Below are 15757 nucleotides of genomic sequence, written 5' to 3'. Positions count from 1 at the left end.
TTCCTGGGCTCAATCGCTGGTTCTTTCAAACCCCTGCCCCACAACAACAACAAAAAAAGATTCTGGCTGTACTTTGTGGATGCAAATCCTGTGATCATGTGCAAATCATTTAACCTTTCTGTAACTTTGTTTCCACATCTCTAAAATGCTGACATAACACTTAAAAAGTTGGGGTTTCAAATCATTTTGAGTTTTTGGTGTTGGGGATTAAGCAATTCTGGATTTCAGAGCATTTTGGATTTTAGATTTACAGATGAGGGGTGCTTAACCAAGAAAAAAAAATACATGTGTGTGTGTGTGTGTGTTTGTAGTGGGGATTGAATTCATAGGCACTCAACTGAGCCACATCTCCAGCCCTATTCTGTATTTTATTTAGAGACAGGGTCTCACTGAGTTGCTTAGCACCTCTCTGCTGCTGAGTCTGGCTTTGAAATCAAGATCCTCCTGTCTCAGCCTCCCTAGCCACTGGTGTTACAGGCATGTGCCACCTCACCTGTCTTAACCAAAAAATTTGATGCAAATATTCCAGAATCTGAAAAACCCCAATCTGAAACAATTCTGATACTCGATCTGGGAAAACAATATCTCTCTGGATTACGTGACTATTTTGTTCATTTTTTGGCACTGGGGATGGAACCTAATTCCTTGCTTATGGTAGGCAAGTGCTTTGCCGCTGAGTTACATCTCCAGCTGCCTTCTTTTTTTTTGAGATAGGGTCTTGCAAAACACACAGGCTGGCCTTGAACTTGCAGTCCTGCTTCAGCCTCCCAAGTCACTGGGTTTGCAGTTGTGTGCCACCATAGTTGGTGAGTGATTATTAAATATACTTTGGTAGAGTGCTTGTCTACCATGCTTGAGGCTCTGGGTTCAATCCCCGGCACCGCATAAAAATAAATAAAGAGAAAGGTATTGTGTCCATCTACAACTAAAAAAAAATTTTTTTAATCTAAAAAAATTTTAAAGAGTCTAAGGTGGTGGATGTAGCTCAGTGGTATATCATGTGCAAAGACTAGGTTCATCCCCAGCACTATATTTAAAAAAAAAAAAAAATGTCTAGGCTCAGCTTGTCAGTATGAAGGAACATGCCCATTAAATAAGAGCCTAACATCTGCATTTCAGGTAGAGAGAGTTTCAGAGTATCAGCTACCACACATTTTCAAGTCCTAGGGACAAATGATAACCTCACCAGGGATTGTACTAGCATAGTTTTAGGCTGACATCATCCTTTTTAGATGGTTTTAATTATATGACCAGTATTGAAACAGGATAGAATAGATGAGAAGATTTTTCCTGTTGGTTTGCTCTCAATACTTATTAAGCCTTTCCCATGTTAAATGTCAGGTATTTATTTAGCTCACTGGAGTTCAAGAATGAGGCTGCCCAGTTGGCTCATAGATTGTAGTTGGCCTAGAATTCTGCTAAGTATGTGGGAAGATTAATATTTCAGCATACTTACACCAACTTAGTTACCTGGAAAAATTGAGAAGTCCCAAAATGGCTGTGGAATTCGGTCCAGAATCCATATATTGACTTTATTTTTGGGGAGGATACAGGGGATTGAACTCCGGGGCATTCGAACACTGAGCCATATCCCCAGCCCTATTTTGTATTTTATTTAGAGACAGGGTTTCATTGAGTTGCTTAGCACCTGGCTTTTGCTGAGGCTGGCTTTGAACTCTCGATCTTCCTGCCTCAGCCTCCTGAGCTGTTGGAATTACAGGCATGAGCCACTGCGCCCAGCCCGTATGTTGACTTTAGTCCACCTTTCCCTTGAAGATCCTCAAATAGGTCATAAAAATGGGAACTTAATAGTTTGGGTTTTCTTTTGTTGAAACATAAGAATGTTTTCTTCAACCTTCCCACAAAAACCATAGAGACTTCCTACCTTTTTTTGAAGTAATGTTCAGACCTTGGTGCACACAGACCCAGTTTCTATATTTTCTGGAATGTCTTCTGCAACACGAGACTGAGTTTTTGACCTTGAAGAAAATCCTTTGAAGACTGGGCAAACAGGAATGTATTTCAGAAACGCAATCCTTTTTACTGTACCCATCCCAATGGGAAAGTCATAGCTCTTCAGGCTGGCAGATGTCTCACTGTTGGCATGAGCCCCAGCTTTCCACTGTATCAGGCCTCGTTCCTCGGGACTCCCTAGAAGGGGAAAATAAGGTCATTCACCACAGCCAGCAACCCTCTACTACCTCCCCTTTCCATAACCTAGTAGTAAGTCAGCCTTGTGAATCAAATATGTGAATGTGTCTGTATGCCCCTCCCCTCCGGTTCCCGTGGTGCTGGAATTGAACCCAGGCCCTTGCACATGCTAGGGAAGCACTCTACCACTGAGCTACCCTCAGACCTCAGATCTTCCGATACTAAAACGTTGCTAAATCCATGATTTCTGAGCTCCTAAGCTTTGCCAGAACTCTTGAGATCTCTAAAGCTAGTTGGTAATATGTAACTACAGTGTGCCAGACTCTTTGCTAAGTGCTGTAATTTCATTATCTCATTTCTTCAAAACGTAGGAAGTGTTACACAGACTTTTAAGATGGAGAAACAGGTTAAATAATTGTGAACTTATATCTGTTAGTAGGGGATGGTGTGTGCTGGGTCCTCACCAGATGTTGCTAAGGTGGTACTCTTGGGTAGAGAAGTATATTTTGAAATACTATAATCAGTATTAATTTAGGATTACACATTTTTGGAAAATCTTGTTTTTACATACAAACTTCAGAAGGTCAAACTAATCAAAATCTATGATGGGGTTAGGGATGCATTTGCAACTAAGGAAGTCTTCTGTGGGGGAGGGGCACATGATATCTCAAGTTTTCATAAAAGGGCTGTCGGCTGACAAAAACTGAAATACTATAAATCTAGCCAACAGAGTGAGGTCACTCCAGGCTAAGAATAACCCATAAAGTCACAAACCAGATGTGTCCCAAAATTGGCAGAAAGGGCTCTGAAGGAGTGCTGGGGTTCAGGAAAGACTTCCAGGAGAAGGATCTTTTGGAACTGGGCCTGGCTGCACAAGCACAAAGAGCACAGATGACCAGAGAAGAGGCGTAGGCACGCACAGGATGATGGTCCCAATGTTTCTCTCCTGGCAGGACACTTAACAGCTGGCTGGGCCTGAAGCTCCCTCCCTCTGACAAACTGGTCAGCCTCCTCCCTGCTTTACTGCTCTGCCTTCTCTTCTGCTTCAACCTCTTTTCCTGGGCTGTAGATTCCCTTATCTAGAAGTCCCTGCAAATGATTCCCTCCCATCTTGTGTTAGGAGCTCCTCAAAACAAACTGTGACCTTTGCAACTGCTAAAAGAAAATAGGGTAAACTATCCAATATAGACTCAACACCCCAGCACTCCTTCAGTGCCCTCTGCTGACTTGGGAACACGTTTGGTTTGTGATACAGATGGATTGTTTGAGCCTAGGCTGACCTCACTCCTTTGGCAAGTTTTACAGTATTTCAGTTTTGGTCAACCCCCAGCCCTTTTATTTATTTTTTGGTACTGAGGATTGAACTCAGGGTCGCTTAACCACTGAGCCACATTCCAGACCTTTTGTTAAAAAAACAAAACTTTTTTTTAGATGTTGATGGACCTTTATTTTATTCATTTATTTATTTGCAGTGCTGAGAATCTAACCCAGGGCCTTACACATCTTGGGCAAGCACTCTACCACTGAGCCACAACCCCAGCCCCATCCCAAGCCCTTTTATATATTTTATTTAGAGACAGGGTCTCACTGAGTTGCTAAGTGCCTCACTAAATTGCTGAGGCTGGCTTTTGAACTTGCTATCCTGCCCCAACTTCCCCAGCCATTGGGATTACAGGTGTGTGCCATCGTACCCAGTAAAACCTGACATCTTTTGTGCCCCTTCCCCAACAAACACAGGCAAGACTTCCTCAGCAAGGCCCCTAAAGCTTAGGAAATAATGCCAAGAATTAATTAATGGGATGGCGTCAAATTAAACTATTGGCTATGCTCAGTGGCACACATCTGTAATTCCAGCACCTAAGGAGGCTGAGGCAGGAGGATCATGAGTTCAAAGCCAGCCTCAGCAATTTAGCAAGGCCCTAAGCAGCAAATCAGCAAGACTCTGTCTCTAAATAAAATATATAAAAGGTCTGGGGATGCCACTCAGTGGTTAAGCACTCCAAGGTTCAATCCCTGGTAACACACACACACACACACACACACACACACACACACACACAAAGCTTCTGCATAGCAAAGTAAACAAACATGAAGAGCGAGCCTATAGAAAGGGAGAAAACCAACCTTCCCCAGTTATTCCTCTGACACAATAATATCCAGAACATATAAAGAACGCAAAACACTTACCACCAAAAAATCCCAATCAGCAAGTGAGCAAATGAACTAAACAGATTCTTGAAAGAAGAAATAGAAATGGCCAACAAATAAAGGAAAAAAATTCAACATCTAACAATTAGGGAAATGCACATCGAAGCTACATTGAGGGCTGGGGTTGTAGCTCAGCGGTAGAGCACTTGCCTAGCTCATGCAAGGCCCTGGGTTTGAAAATAAAGGTACTGTGTCCATCTACATCTAAAAAATAAATATTAAAAAAAAAAAGAAGAAAAACTACATTGAGTCAAGTGTGGTGGTGCATGCCGGTAATCAGCAACTCAGGAGGTTGAGATAGGACGATTGCAGGTTCGGAGCCAGGGTTAGCAACTTAGCTAGGCTGTAAGCAATCTATTGAGATCTTGTCTCAAAATATAAAATAAAAAGAACTGGGGATGTGGCTCAGTGGTTAAGCACCCTGGTACCAAAAAAAGAAAAACTAAATTGAGATCTCATTCCAGTTATAATGGCAATCTTTAAGAATACAAATAAGGGGCTGGGGTTGTGGCCCAGTGGTAGAGTGCTCGCCTAGCATGCATGGGGCACTGAGTTCAATCCTCAGCACCACATAAAAATAAAGATATTGTGTCCACCTAAAACTAAAAAATAAATTTAAAAAAAATATTTAAAAAAAAGAATACAAATAAATGCTGGCAAAGATGTGGGATAAAAGGAACACTTAAACACTGTTGATGGGATTGTAAACCAATATAATCACTATGGAAATTAATTTGGAGCTTCCTCAAAAGAATAGGGATGTGACTGCATGGTAAAGCACTTGCCTAGCATACATGAAATCCTGAATTCAATCCCTAGTACTTCAAGGGTAAAACAAAACAAAATTAAAAAAAGACTAGGAATGAAGCCACCAGCAACCCATGCTTATAGCAATGCATTTCACAGTAGCCAACTTATGGAGCCAGCCTAGGTGTCAATAGATGAATGGATAAAATAAATGAATGAATAAAATACACACACACACACACACACACACACACACACACACATATATACATACACACACATATACATACATACACACACACAATTATATTCAGCCATAAGAACAAAACTGTCTTTTGTTATTTTAGGAAAATGGATAGAATTTGGGAGTATCATATTAAGTGAAATAAGCCAAACTTAGGAAGTCAAGGGTTGAATGTTTTCTCTTAGGTAGAACTAGAGAGAAAAAGAGGAAAAAAAAAAAAGTGGGGTAATCTCATGAAAATTGAAGTGGGGGGGGACTGGGAAGTGGGAAGAGCAGAGGAAAAAGGGAAATACTGGGGAATTAAGTTGACCAAATTATGTGCATGTATGAACATGTCACAATACCATACTATGTATAATGCACCAATAATAATAAAGACTGAGAAAGTATAAATTTGGAGTTGACATAGAAGAGCCTGTGCTAAGTTTCTTCCTCTGACCAACTCAAGAGGTCATCAAAGTCACATTTTTAAAAAATTTTTTTAATTGTTGATAGATCTTTATTTTTATTTATTTATATGTGGTACTGAGAATCGAACCCAGTGCCTCGCACATGCCAGGCAAGTGTGCTACCGCTGAGCCCCAGCCCCAGCTCAAAGTCACATTTTTATGAAAATCTCCAGTATAAACTAGGGTTGTTTTCATTTTGCACTCCTTAATTTCTTTTTTAATTAATTCAATAAAAAAATCTTTAGGACATTAAAAAAAAATGTGACTCAATATTGTTCTGCACATCCTCCTTTGGCTGCTCCAGTGTCTGCTGAATGGGAAGGGAAGTGTCATGGTCAGGTACATGCCCATCTATCTAAGGGACAGGCAGCTACTACCAAAAGCTCCCTCTGATTCTACCCAAAATTCACTGAGGAGCCTTGGTCCTTCCCCCCACTCTCCCCTGTGACCCACGAACTAAGCACAGTCTCTGATTGCTATGTGCTACCAATGGATCTGCAGAGAGATGAGATAGGCAGGACCTGTGTCTTTTTTTTTTTTTTTTTTTTTTTGGTACTGGGATTGAACCCGCTGAGCCACATCCCAGCCCTTTTTATTTTTTTCTTTTGAAACAAGGTCTCAATGAAGTGCTTAGAGCCTCACTAAATTGCTGAAACTGGTCTTGAACTTCCTACCTCAGCCTGCAGAGCCACTGGTATTATAGGTGTGTTCCACCATGCCTGGCACAGTTACATCTTTAAAGGACGACATGAAACATTTAATTACATGCCTGACACATAGTAGATGTTCATTAAATTGTAACTGTGCTTATTACAGCACCTGATGATATTCATTTTTTTAATACATTTACTGCGTACATGTGTACAGGGACACCATGAAGTTTCCATAATCCCTGCCAAAAGCTCTGGGACCAAAGGGACTTGTTGGGGGCTCTTCTATTAGCCCATGGGGAAGGCTGCTAAAAACGGATGCTGCATTTACACCAGTTCAACTCTATGAAAGCAAAGACATGCCTTGGCCCAGGGGCTATCAAGAAATAGTGAGGAGCTGGGTATGGTGGTACATTCCTATAATCCCAGTGTCTTGGGAGGCTGAGACAGGAGGATCATGAATTCAAAACCAGCCTCAGCAAAGGCAAGGTGTTAAGCAACTCAGTGAGATGCTGTCTCTAAATAAAATACAAAATAGAGCTGGAGATGTGGCTCAGTGGTCGAGTGCCCCTAAGTTCAATCCTGGGTATAACCCCCCACCAAAAAAAAAAAAAAAAGAAAGAAAGAAATAATGAGGAAAAACTTGCAAGATCCAAAAATAACAACTGGTCTTGGCCTCTTCAAGGCCAATGAGCCTTGTCTGCCTCCTCCTCTCCTCTCAGCCAGCAGGCAGACCACCAGACCACCTGTTCCTGCTACTCCCTCCAGGGCTTGTGTGACATCAGACCTGGCCACATCTTGGCTCAGGGGCATCTGTTGAAGTAAGTATGAGTCTAGCATTCTGCACTGCCCTCCAAGGGCTGACCCATACCTGGCACTGTGTTGTCCAGAATGAAAGCAAGGCACCCGCCCACAAACATCTCGGTGGTCAGCAGCACAGTCAGAATCTGGTCGATTTCAGGAACGCCTGAGGAATAGGCCAAGGACCAAAGGGTGTCATGGCCCCTCTGGAGAGCAGAACCTGGGGTGTCCTACTTCTGCTCCCTAGTGACTTCCTTGAGCAGTTGTGACATTGGAATGGCACAAAGTCCTAACTTTCAAGCCTATCTTTACCCATCTCTCCCATCTTTGGGTTTAAATCCCAGTTCTGAATAAACAAATAATTTTTTAAAAAATTAGCATGTGTGAGGACTGGGGTTGTGGCTCAGTGGTGGAGCACTTGCCTCGCACTGGATTCGATCCTCAGCACCACATAAAAATAAAAAAACAAAAATATTTTTAAAAATTAGCATGTGTGAGGCACTGGGTTTGAGTCTCAGCACCACATATAAATACATGAATAAAATAAAGGCCCATCAACATGTAAAAAAAAAAAAAAAATCCCAGTTCTGCCAGCTGCTATTTGTTGACTTGGAACCAAAGCTCTCTGAGCCTCATGTTTGTCATCTGTAAAGCAGAGATGATAGTGGTATCTGTCTTGAGCCGTTCTGAAAATTAAATGAGCACATGTAAAGCTCAATACCTATCTACTGAAAGTGTTTTAGTCAAGGACAGCTGCTAATAGTCTCTCAGCTGCTGATTAGCATCCAGAGTTGGAAAGGATTGATTTGTGGTTCTACCTGTGTAGAGCCCTTGAAGGAGGGGGCTGTGCTCACAGGTTTTTGTTTTTTGTCTTGTGCTGGGGAAACAAATCCAGAACCTTGTGCATGCTAAGCAAGCACTCTAACACTGAACTACACTCCCAGCCCACGTGCTCCGAGTTTTGCGCCCACCCCCCTCCCACACCTCTGGAGTCAGTAGACAGCCTGTAGGCACCTGTGTCGATGGCGCCAGGGTTGGAATCCAGGTAGTTGGGCAGTGTGAGCCCGAAGAACATGGAAAATCCAAGCACAAAGAGGTTGCGGGAGGAGTTCATGTCCACGAACTGCAGGTTGGAGAGCCCCACAGCCGTGATCATACCTGGGGGTCACAGTAAAAAGGCCAAAGGCGCCTCACGCGCCTTAGTGGGTGCCACCACTTAGCCACCCGCGCCGCGCCCCCGGGGCCCGCGCGGGACACTCACCGAAAAGGGTGCAGAACATGCCCCCCAGGATAGGGTCGGGGAGCGAGGCAAAGAGAGCTGTGAACTTGCCGATGGCACCCAGGACCAGCATGATACCGGCACCGTACTGCACCACGCGACGGCTGCCCACCTGCCAGGAATCCAGAGGCGAGGCTAGACGTGGGGGCGAGGCTGGGGTGGGGTTAGTCCAGGGGGCGGGGCCTGTTATAAGAACTAGGCATAAATGGGCTGGGTCTTGGCGTAGGGGCGAGGCTTTTCAAGGATAGGGAGGGGCTAGGCCAAAGTGGGGACGGGTTTGGGGCGGGGCTTGCGGCACCTGGAACCCAGAAGCCTGCTTTGGGCTGTGTGGGTGGTACCGCACCTTGGTAATCCCTAGGACGCCAATGTTGGGACTGGACGAGGTGGACCCGTTGCCTGTGCCCAGTAACCCCGCGATAATGCAGCAGATACCTTCGGTGAAGATACCCCTGTAAGGAAAGGAAGATTGGAGACTTGGTCCAGCCTCTTCAACAGCTGGTGTCCTCTTATCACACGGGCCGGCTGCCCGCCCCACCCCCGGGCTGTGAGCTGTGGATCTGTCCATAGTACTCCCCACTCCAGGCCAGAGGGAGTCTGGGGACTAGAAACCCTGGTACAGGAGCTAGTTCCAATGCCCTGGCACTTACTCCCTTGGATAATTCTGGGCTTCAGTTTCCTCATCGGTACTATGGACTTGGTAATAGTCCCTGACTCACAGAATGGTTAGCAGATTACATAAGAGCATGCACATGGAGGGCTGAACATACGGGAAGGTTGTCAGTGACTGTGGTTTCCCTGGAACTCCCTTATCTCCTCAATCACTGGGTGATGAGCTCTTTCCCATTTCATAAGCAAGGACTATGAGGTCTGGAGGTATTAGTGACTTGCCCAAGTCTGCATCTCTGGGACTCAACCCCATCCCTACCCTGAGTGGCTCCTTGAAGCATCAGACATTGAGGAAGACCAATAAGCATACCTATTGATAGCATGCACTGGAGGGGGTGGTGCACCAGCCAGGCGGGCACAAGCATAGTAATCACCAATGGACTCGATGATGCCTGCCAGTGTGGCACTGAACATTCCCAACACAGCAGCCACAGTCACTGTAGGCAGGCCCCACTGACCTGGGTTGTGGGAAGACAGGGGGATGAATACACTGAGGAGCCTGTGGGTGGGTTGGCAGGACAGGGCAGTACTTGAGAGCGAGAGGGAGCACTGGGTTGTCTTAAGCAAGAACAGGAGCTTATTTGGGTCATCCAGATGCATGGAGTTGTAGTGAAGCTTTGAGTCAAATACTGTTACTGGGTTGGGGATATAGTTCAGTTGATAGAGTACTTGCATCGCATGCACAAGGCCCTGGGTTCAACCCCCAGCACATACACGCACGCGTACACACACACACACACACACACAAAAACAAAAACACCGTTACTTGGCCCACTATAAACGTGTGGCTTATGCCATCAGCATCACCAGGGGTCTCACAAGTGTCTGAGTTGGAAGCAAAGGGGACCCAAGTGGGGTTGCTTACAGGGGTATGGAATGCGGATCCAGGGTGAAATACTCATGATGTCTCCACGGGCATCAGTTCGTGCCTGGTAACCATAGGCTGTTGGGTCTTTAGGCAGCACATCTGTCAGGGTCAGCACGTAGCAGAGGAGCCACACGGTCATGATGGCCAGCACAATCTGAAACAGGAATGTTAAGAGGTACACTGCAGGAACTGGAAACCTCCCTCCAAGCTAACCTGCTTCTACTTTAGCCCCAGCCCAGCCCAGCCCAGCCCAGCACCAGGCCCAGCCCCTGCTGACTTCAGCCCCAAACCTGCTACAGCCTCTGGGTAACACCTCATCTCTGCTCTGGCTCTAGTGCCTACACCGTTCCTGCTTTGCTCCCACCTTGGCCCTGGCACAGGTCAAGCCCCTGTTCTAGTCCCAGCCCCTCCTTACGGGAAACATCTTGAAGATCTGGATTCGGAAGAGAGTGAGGCCCTTGCCCCAGCGGTAGATGGGCAGCAGGAAGGTGACATTGCGCAGGTACTGGGAGAAGAGGATGATCAGGAGAATGGAGCTAGGGGCAGAGGCAAAGGAGGAGGTAGCTGGTAGGCTCCACTGGGGCCAGGAGACAGGACTAAGGCAGTAGGACATAAAGGGATGGGAGGGTGAGGGCTGGGTTTAGATAGGATCAGGCCCGGCACCTGCTCACCAAGCTGAGATGCCCCAATGGGAGCCTGCTCGATCACCAGCAGCTTGGAAGACAGACAGGCCAATGAGTGAGACAGTAGGGGTGACTGTGAGAGGCCCAATGTAGCTGAGCAGGGCCCCAGGCAGCCCCATCAGCCCAATCACCACCTCCACCACACTGGCCACCATGATTGCACCTTGGACCTAGAAGGGCAAAATGAGCTATATGTCATTATGTAAAGGTCATGACATGGCTACCACCAGGACAAAAGTTCCAAGATTACCTCTTCAAATCCCCCAACATAGCAGTGGCCCTCACTGCCATCTAGCCCCCTCCCCAGGTCCTGGCATCCTCTACCCACCTCTCGCATCCGTGGGTGCCAGATATGAGATGTGTTCAAGGGCTGACTCCAGTTACCGTAGATCTCCTCTGTGGTCAGGGACATGACATGGACAAAAGATGGACAGGGGAAAAAGATGTCACCATGAACACATCTTGGTGTCTGAACTCAGGACATTTGCTCTGACTTCCAGATCCCTGGGCCTCCCCTCTCTTTCAACCCAGATCCAAAACATGTGCCCACCTTCTGGGGGACATTTCCATTTCTCCAGGGCCAGGATGGCTTTGGCTGGAACCAAAAACGCAAAGGCACTGGCCTGGAACAGTGGCAGCCTGGAGGAGAGAGCAGAGCAGAAGGGTGAGGTGGGGTGGGGGAGAGACATAGAGAGGCCCAGGGACACAGAGGGACAAGGAAAGGGGAGGGCAGAGGGAAGTCATTGAGACCCCATGCATGCAGGACTTTAATATTTTTTTTTTCTTTTCTTGGCGGGGGATGTTGCTGGAAATTCAACCCTGGGGGTGCTTTACCACTGAGTAACATCCCCAGTCCCTTTTAATTTTTATTTTGAGATGGGGTCTCATGAAGTTGCTGAGATTGGCCTGAATTTATGATCCTCCTGCCTCAGCTCCCTACCACCAGTAACTGGGGTTCGATTTGGGCCACTAACAGTCTCTAACAAAGAAAAAAGACAACAGGCTCCCCCAGCTCCAAACCTACACCTCACTGTGAGGGCCAGCCTGACGCAAGTGGACATCTTAGTTCTGGCATCAGAGATGTACTTACCACCTTCCCCCAGCCACCTCCCAGCCATCTTTTTTTTTTTTTTTTTTTTTTTAATAGTCATTTATTTTTTAGTTCTTGGCAGACACAACATCTTTGTTTGTATGTGGTGCTGAGGATCGAACCCGGGCCACACGCATGCCAGGAGAGCGCGATACCGCTTGAGCCACATCCCCAGCCCCCTCCCGGCGATCTTTTTGCCATCCTGGTCTAGGACTATGCATTGGGACAGAGGCTCCCAGCCCACACAGCAGCTCGAAGCCGGCTCATGCCCTTGGGACACAGAGGTGTGTGGTCCTGAGCATTCAAAGTAGAGCCTAAGAGGAGGTGAACCCAGGTAGGGCACATTCCTTAAGCCTACAGACTCTGTTCTTGAGGAGCCCCAGAGCAAGTTCCCTAAATTCAGAGTAGAAGCCCTGATGCCTGGCTCTGTGGCTGGCCCAGGGGTAGGAGTGGCAGGTAGGGCCTGAAGTGGTTAGGTTTTTTTGGTCCATAAAAGCCCTCTGAGGGAGACCAATTGGTCCTGTGTGTCACAGAGTGTGTGTGTGTGTGTGTGTGTGTGTGTGTGTGTGTGTGTATGTGTGTATGTGTGTTGGGGGTCGAGGCAGCTTACCGGATGCCCAGTGTGGTCTGGATGAGCGTGGTGATACCCACACATACAAAGATGGTGCCGATGAGCTGGCTGATCATGTTCTGGTCTTGGCCCACACACAGTGCCTCGGCCAGGAGGAAGGGAACAGCGATGGTGCCACTAAAGCATGTCAGGTAATGCTGTGAGTGGCAAGAGAAGAATTATGAGGCAGGGCCTACAGAGCTCACAGGGAAAGGGCCACCCTAGGTCCTCATACCTTTCTCACAGGGCCTGAACCCCAGTGTCCTGGCAGTGCACCCCCCATTACACTCCCCACAAGGCATTCCCACTCTGGGAGTCACTAAATCTTCCCCCAAGTTTTACTCTGTCTGGGCCCTCCTCCCTGCCACCAACTCTCAACCTGGTAGACACCAAAATTCTTTCTCAGGCCTTCTCTGTGTCTCCTCTGTTTCTGCTTGGTGACAGTCACCATGCTGACCTTAGCTTTCTCTTCCTCTTACCCAAGGTAACCTTGCTGGCCAGGGAGGGGCTGGGATACTTGGGGAGTGCCAGAGAGGCCCTAGGGCAGGGAGGGGACAACCTACCTGGAAGCCAAGCAGGATACACAGGTACCAAGGTGGCACATCCTCAATCTTGTACAACATGTCAAATTTGGGCTCCGTGGGCAGGGGCATCTGTGGATCCCTGGTGGAATTTCCTGTTGAGCCCGGTGACTCATGCTGGGGCAGTAAAGAGAAGCAGCTCAAGGTGGAATAATGGGATGGGCAAGATTCAGGCTGTCCCAGAATCAATCAGGTAACCTGAGTGGCCTGTCAGCAATGTAGAACGAGGCCCTGGCCTGGGGTCTCCCCACCCTCCCCCACAGTCCCTTCATCCCACTATCACCTGGCCAAGATGCACTTGGCCCCCTCCTCACAGTGCTCCCTGCAGGGGCAGGATACACTGTGCTGGCCCCGAGAGCCCTCAGGATAAGGACATTTTAGCAGGGGGATGGGCCTCCAAGTCAGAAGCACTAGGGAAGGAGCCCAGAAGGGCAAGAAACTGTGGAGAAACAACTCTGGTCCCACCACTGCCCCTGGAGGTCCTTAAGGGTGTGGCTGACAATGAGGTTGGGTCCCTACTGGCCCTCAAGTTCAAGCCAGCCAGTTACAAAATTAAAAGGCTCCTTCACCTCCCCCTCCATCCCATCCCATCTCCCTATTGCCACATTCAGCTCGGGACTGTCACTTGTTATCAAGTTCATCAGAATTTCTGTCCCTGCCCTCCCAGAGAGGCCTGTGCAGGTCCTCCAGCCTCCACTCACCCTGCCCCTGCCCAGCTTCCCCCAGTCCCCCAGCACCTGTGTCCGGCCCTCAGGATCCGTCTGAGCCCTCATGTTTGGGGTATAGGTTTGAGAAGCTCCTGAGAAAAAGAGGATGACTTTATGAAGGCCAAGGAGGACTTTACTCCACACATCAGACATTGTTCAAAGTAAATCTGTAACCAGGTCCCTAGCTCCAGATTGCGAAAGGGGGATCTGGGCAGAGGTAAGGTATTAACCCTGGCTAGGTGGTAAAGGCCACCCAAGTCTCTGCCACGTTTGCCTCCTGGGCCCTCCCCTCCCTGCCCACACCTGAGCCTGGCACGAGACCTGTGCTTGTTTCCCAGAGAGGGCCAAGAGGGCCAGGGTCGAGGGGTGAGGTGGGGACAGTCTTGGAAGTTCACCACAGGTGAGGTGAGAGGAAAGGGATTGGAAATGGGCGCTTGTGATGTCACGCTCTGCCATTAATTAATAACAAGTTAACCCTTATCATTGTCATGATCATTCTCATTACTGAGGAACGACTGCATGCCAAGCCATACCTTTGTTTATATATGCACTGTCACACGAATGCCCTGGGGCTCAGTATTAACCCTTTCATGGCTCAGGATACAAGAGAGTAATATGACCAAGGCCACACAGGTAGCTAGATTTCAGAAATCAAGCCCTAAAATTCAGGTTGACTGAAGCTGTCCAGTCTCTACAGCCCTTCATCACTCAGGATCCTGAGGTAGTAGCAGACAGGTCTGTGCAGCCTGTGTTTTTTGGCACTAGAGATTTAACCTAGAGGTGCTTTGCCACTGAGCTACATTCCCAGTCCTCTCAATTCTATTTATTTATTTAGTTAGTTAGTTATGGTACAGGGGATTGAACCCAGGGGCACTTAATTACTGAGCCACATCACCAGCCCACCACCATATATGTATGTATGTGTATATGTATATATATATATATATATATATATATATATATATATTTTTTTTTTTTTTTTTTTTTTTTTTTTTTTTAATGTGGTGCTGAGGATCAAACCCAGTGCCTCGCACCTGTTAGGTGAGCACTCTAACACTAACTCTAACACAACTCCAGCCTCTTTTTTTTTTTTTAAAGAGAGAGAGAGAAAATTTTTAATATTTATTTTTTTTCAGTTATTGGCGGACACAACATCTTTGTTTGTATGTGGTGCTGAGGATCGAACCCGGGCCGCATGCATGCCAGGCGAGCGCGCTACCACTTGAGCCACATCCCCAACCCCTCCAGCCTCTTTTTTTAAAATATTTATTTTTTAATTGTAGGTGGACACAATACCTTTAGTCTATTTATTTTTATATGGTGCTGAGGATCCAACCCAGGGCCTCGAATGTGCTAGGCGAGCACTCTACCGCTGAGCCACAACTCCAGCCCAAGCCTCTTATATTTTATTTTGAAACAGAGTCTAGCTAACTTGCTTAGGGCCTCACTAAGTTGCTGAAGCTGGCTTTGAACTTACAATCCTCCTGCCTCAGCATATGCTACCGTGTCTGGTTCCTCTTTATTTTTTATTTTGAGACAGGGTCTCCTTAAGGCTGAAGGCCTTCCTAACCTAACCTCAAACTTGTGATCCTCCTGCCTCAGCCTCCCAAATCTCAGGGAATAGTGGTATGGGCCATTGAGCCCAACTCCCAGTAGTAGGAATCTTAATATAGCAACAACAGATAATTAAACTGAGCATGGGGTCTTTGTAAGGACTGGGCCCCATGTGCCCATGTCACACAACCCCATAAGCCAGTCCTGTGCCCAATCTATTTCCCTTCTGAGCTTCTAGCCCAACCCAGCCAAAAGTCTAGGGACTGCCAGAGAGGAAGCGGGTGTGCCAGCTTAGAGCCCAAGCTGATGGGGAGTGGGCCTGGGATCCCTATATGCTTCCCTCTAGTCTGCTCCATCCCTAGCTACCCCAGGTTGCACCTACTTGGGTGTTGCTGTGCCCATGGCCAGGCGTGGCCCCGGGGGCCCAGAGGCAGCACCATTCTCCAGCTGGGCAAAAGCTTCATCTTGT

The 15757-nt window shown here is 47.2% G+C and overlaps 1 protein-coding gene across 1 annotated transcript; it reads right to left on the bottom strand.

Annotated features, from left to right (window-relative positions):
- Window positions 1-1903: 1903 nt before the first annotated feature.
- Window positions 1904-13800, bottom strand: Slc23a1 (solute carrier family 23 member 1). Its single transcript, XM_076855988.1, has 14 exons — window positions 13765-13800; window positions 13010-13144; window positions 12447-12604; window positions 11297-11385; window positions 11075-11142; window positions 10735-10916; window positions 10479-10599; window positions 10061-10217; window positions 9506-9653; window positions 8873-8978; window positions 8512-8641; window positions 8265-8408; window positions 7321-7416; window positions 1904-2151 (listed from the first exon to the last, which is right to left on the bottom strand). Exons 1-14 carry the CDS (start codon window positions 13798-13800, stop codon window positions 1904-1906), a joined length of 1818 nt encoding a protein of 605 aa, XP_076712103.1.
- Between the last annotated feature and the right edge of the window lie 1957 nt (window positions 13801-15757).

The sequence above is a fragment of the Callospermophilus lateralis genome, chromosome 5, assembly GCF_048772815.1.
Source record: "Callospermophilus lateralis isolate mCalLat2 chromosome 5, mCalLat2.hap1, whole genome shotgun sequence".
NCBI classification, from domain to species: domain Eukaryota; kingdom Metazoa; phylum Chordata; class Mammalia; order Rodentia; family Sciuridae; genus Callospermophilus; species Callospermophilus lateralis.
Note: the sequence above shows the minus strand (reverse complement) of the source record. Positions and strands in the feature narration are given on the sequence as shown.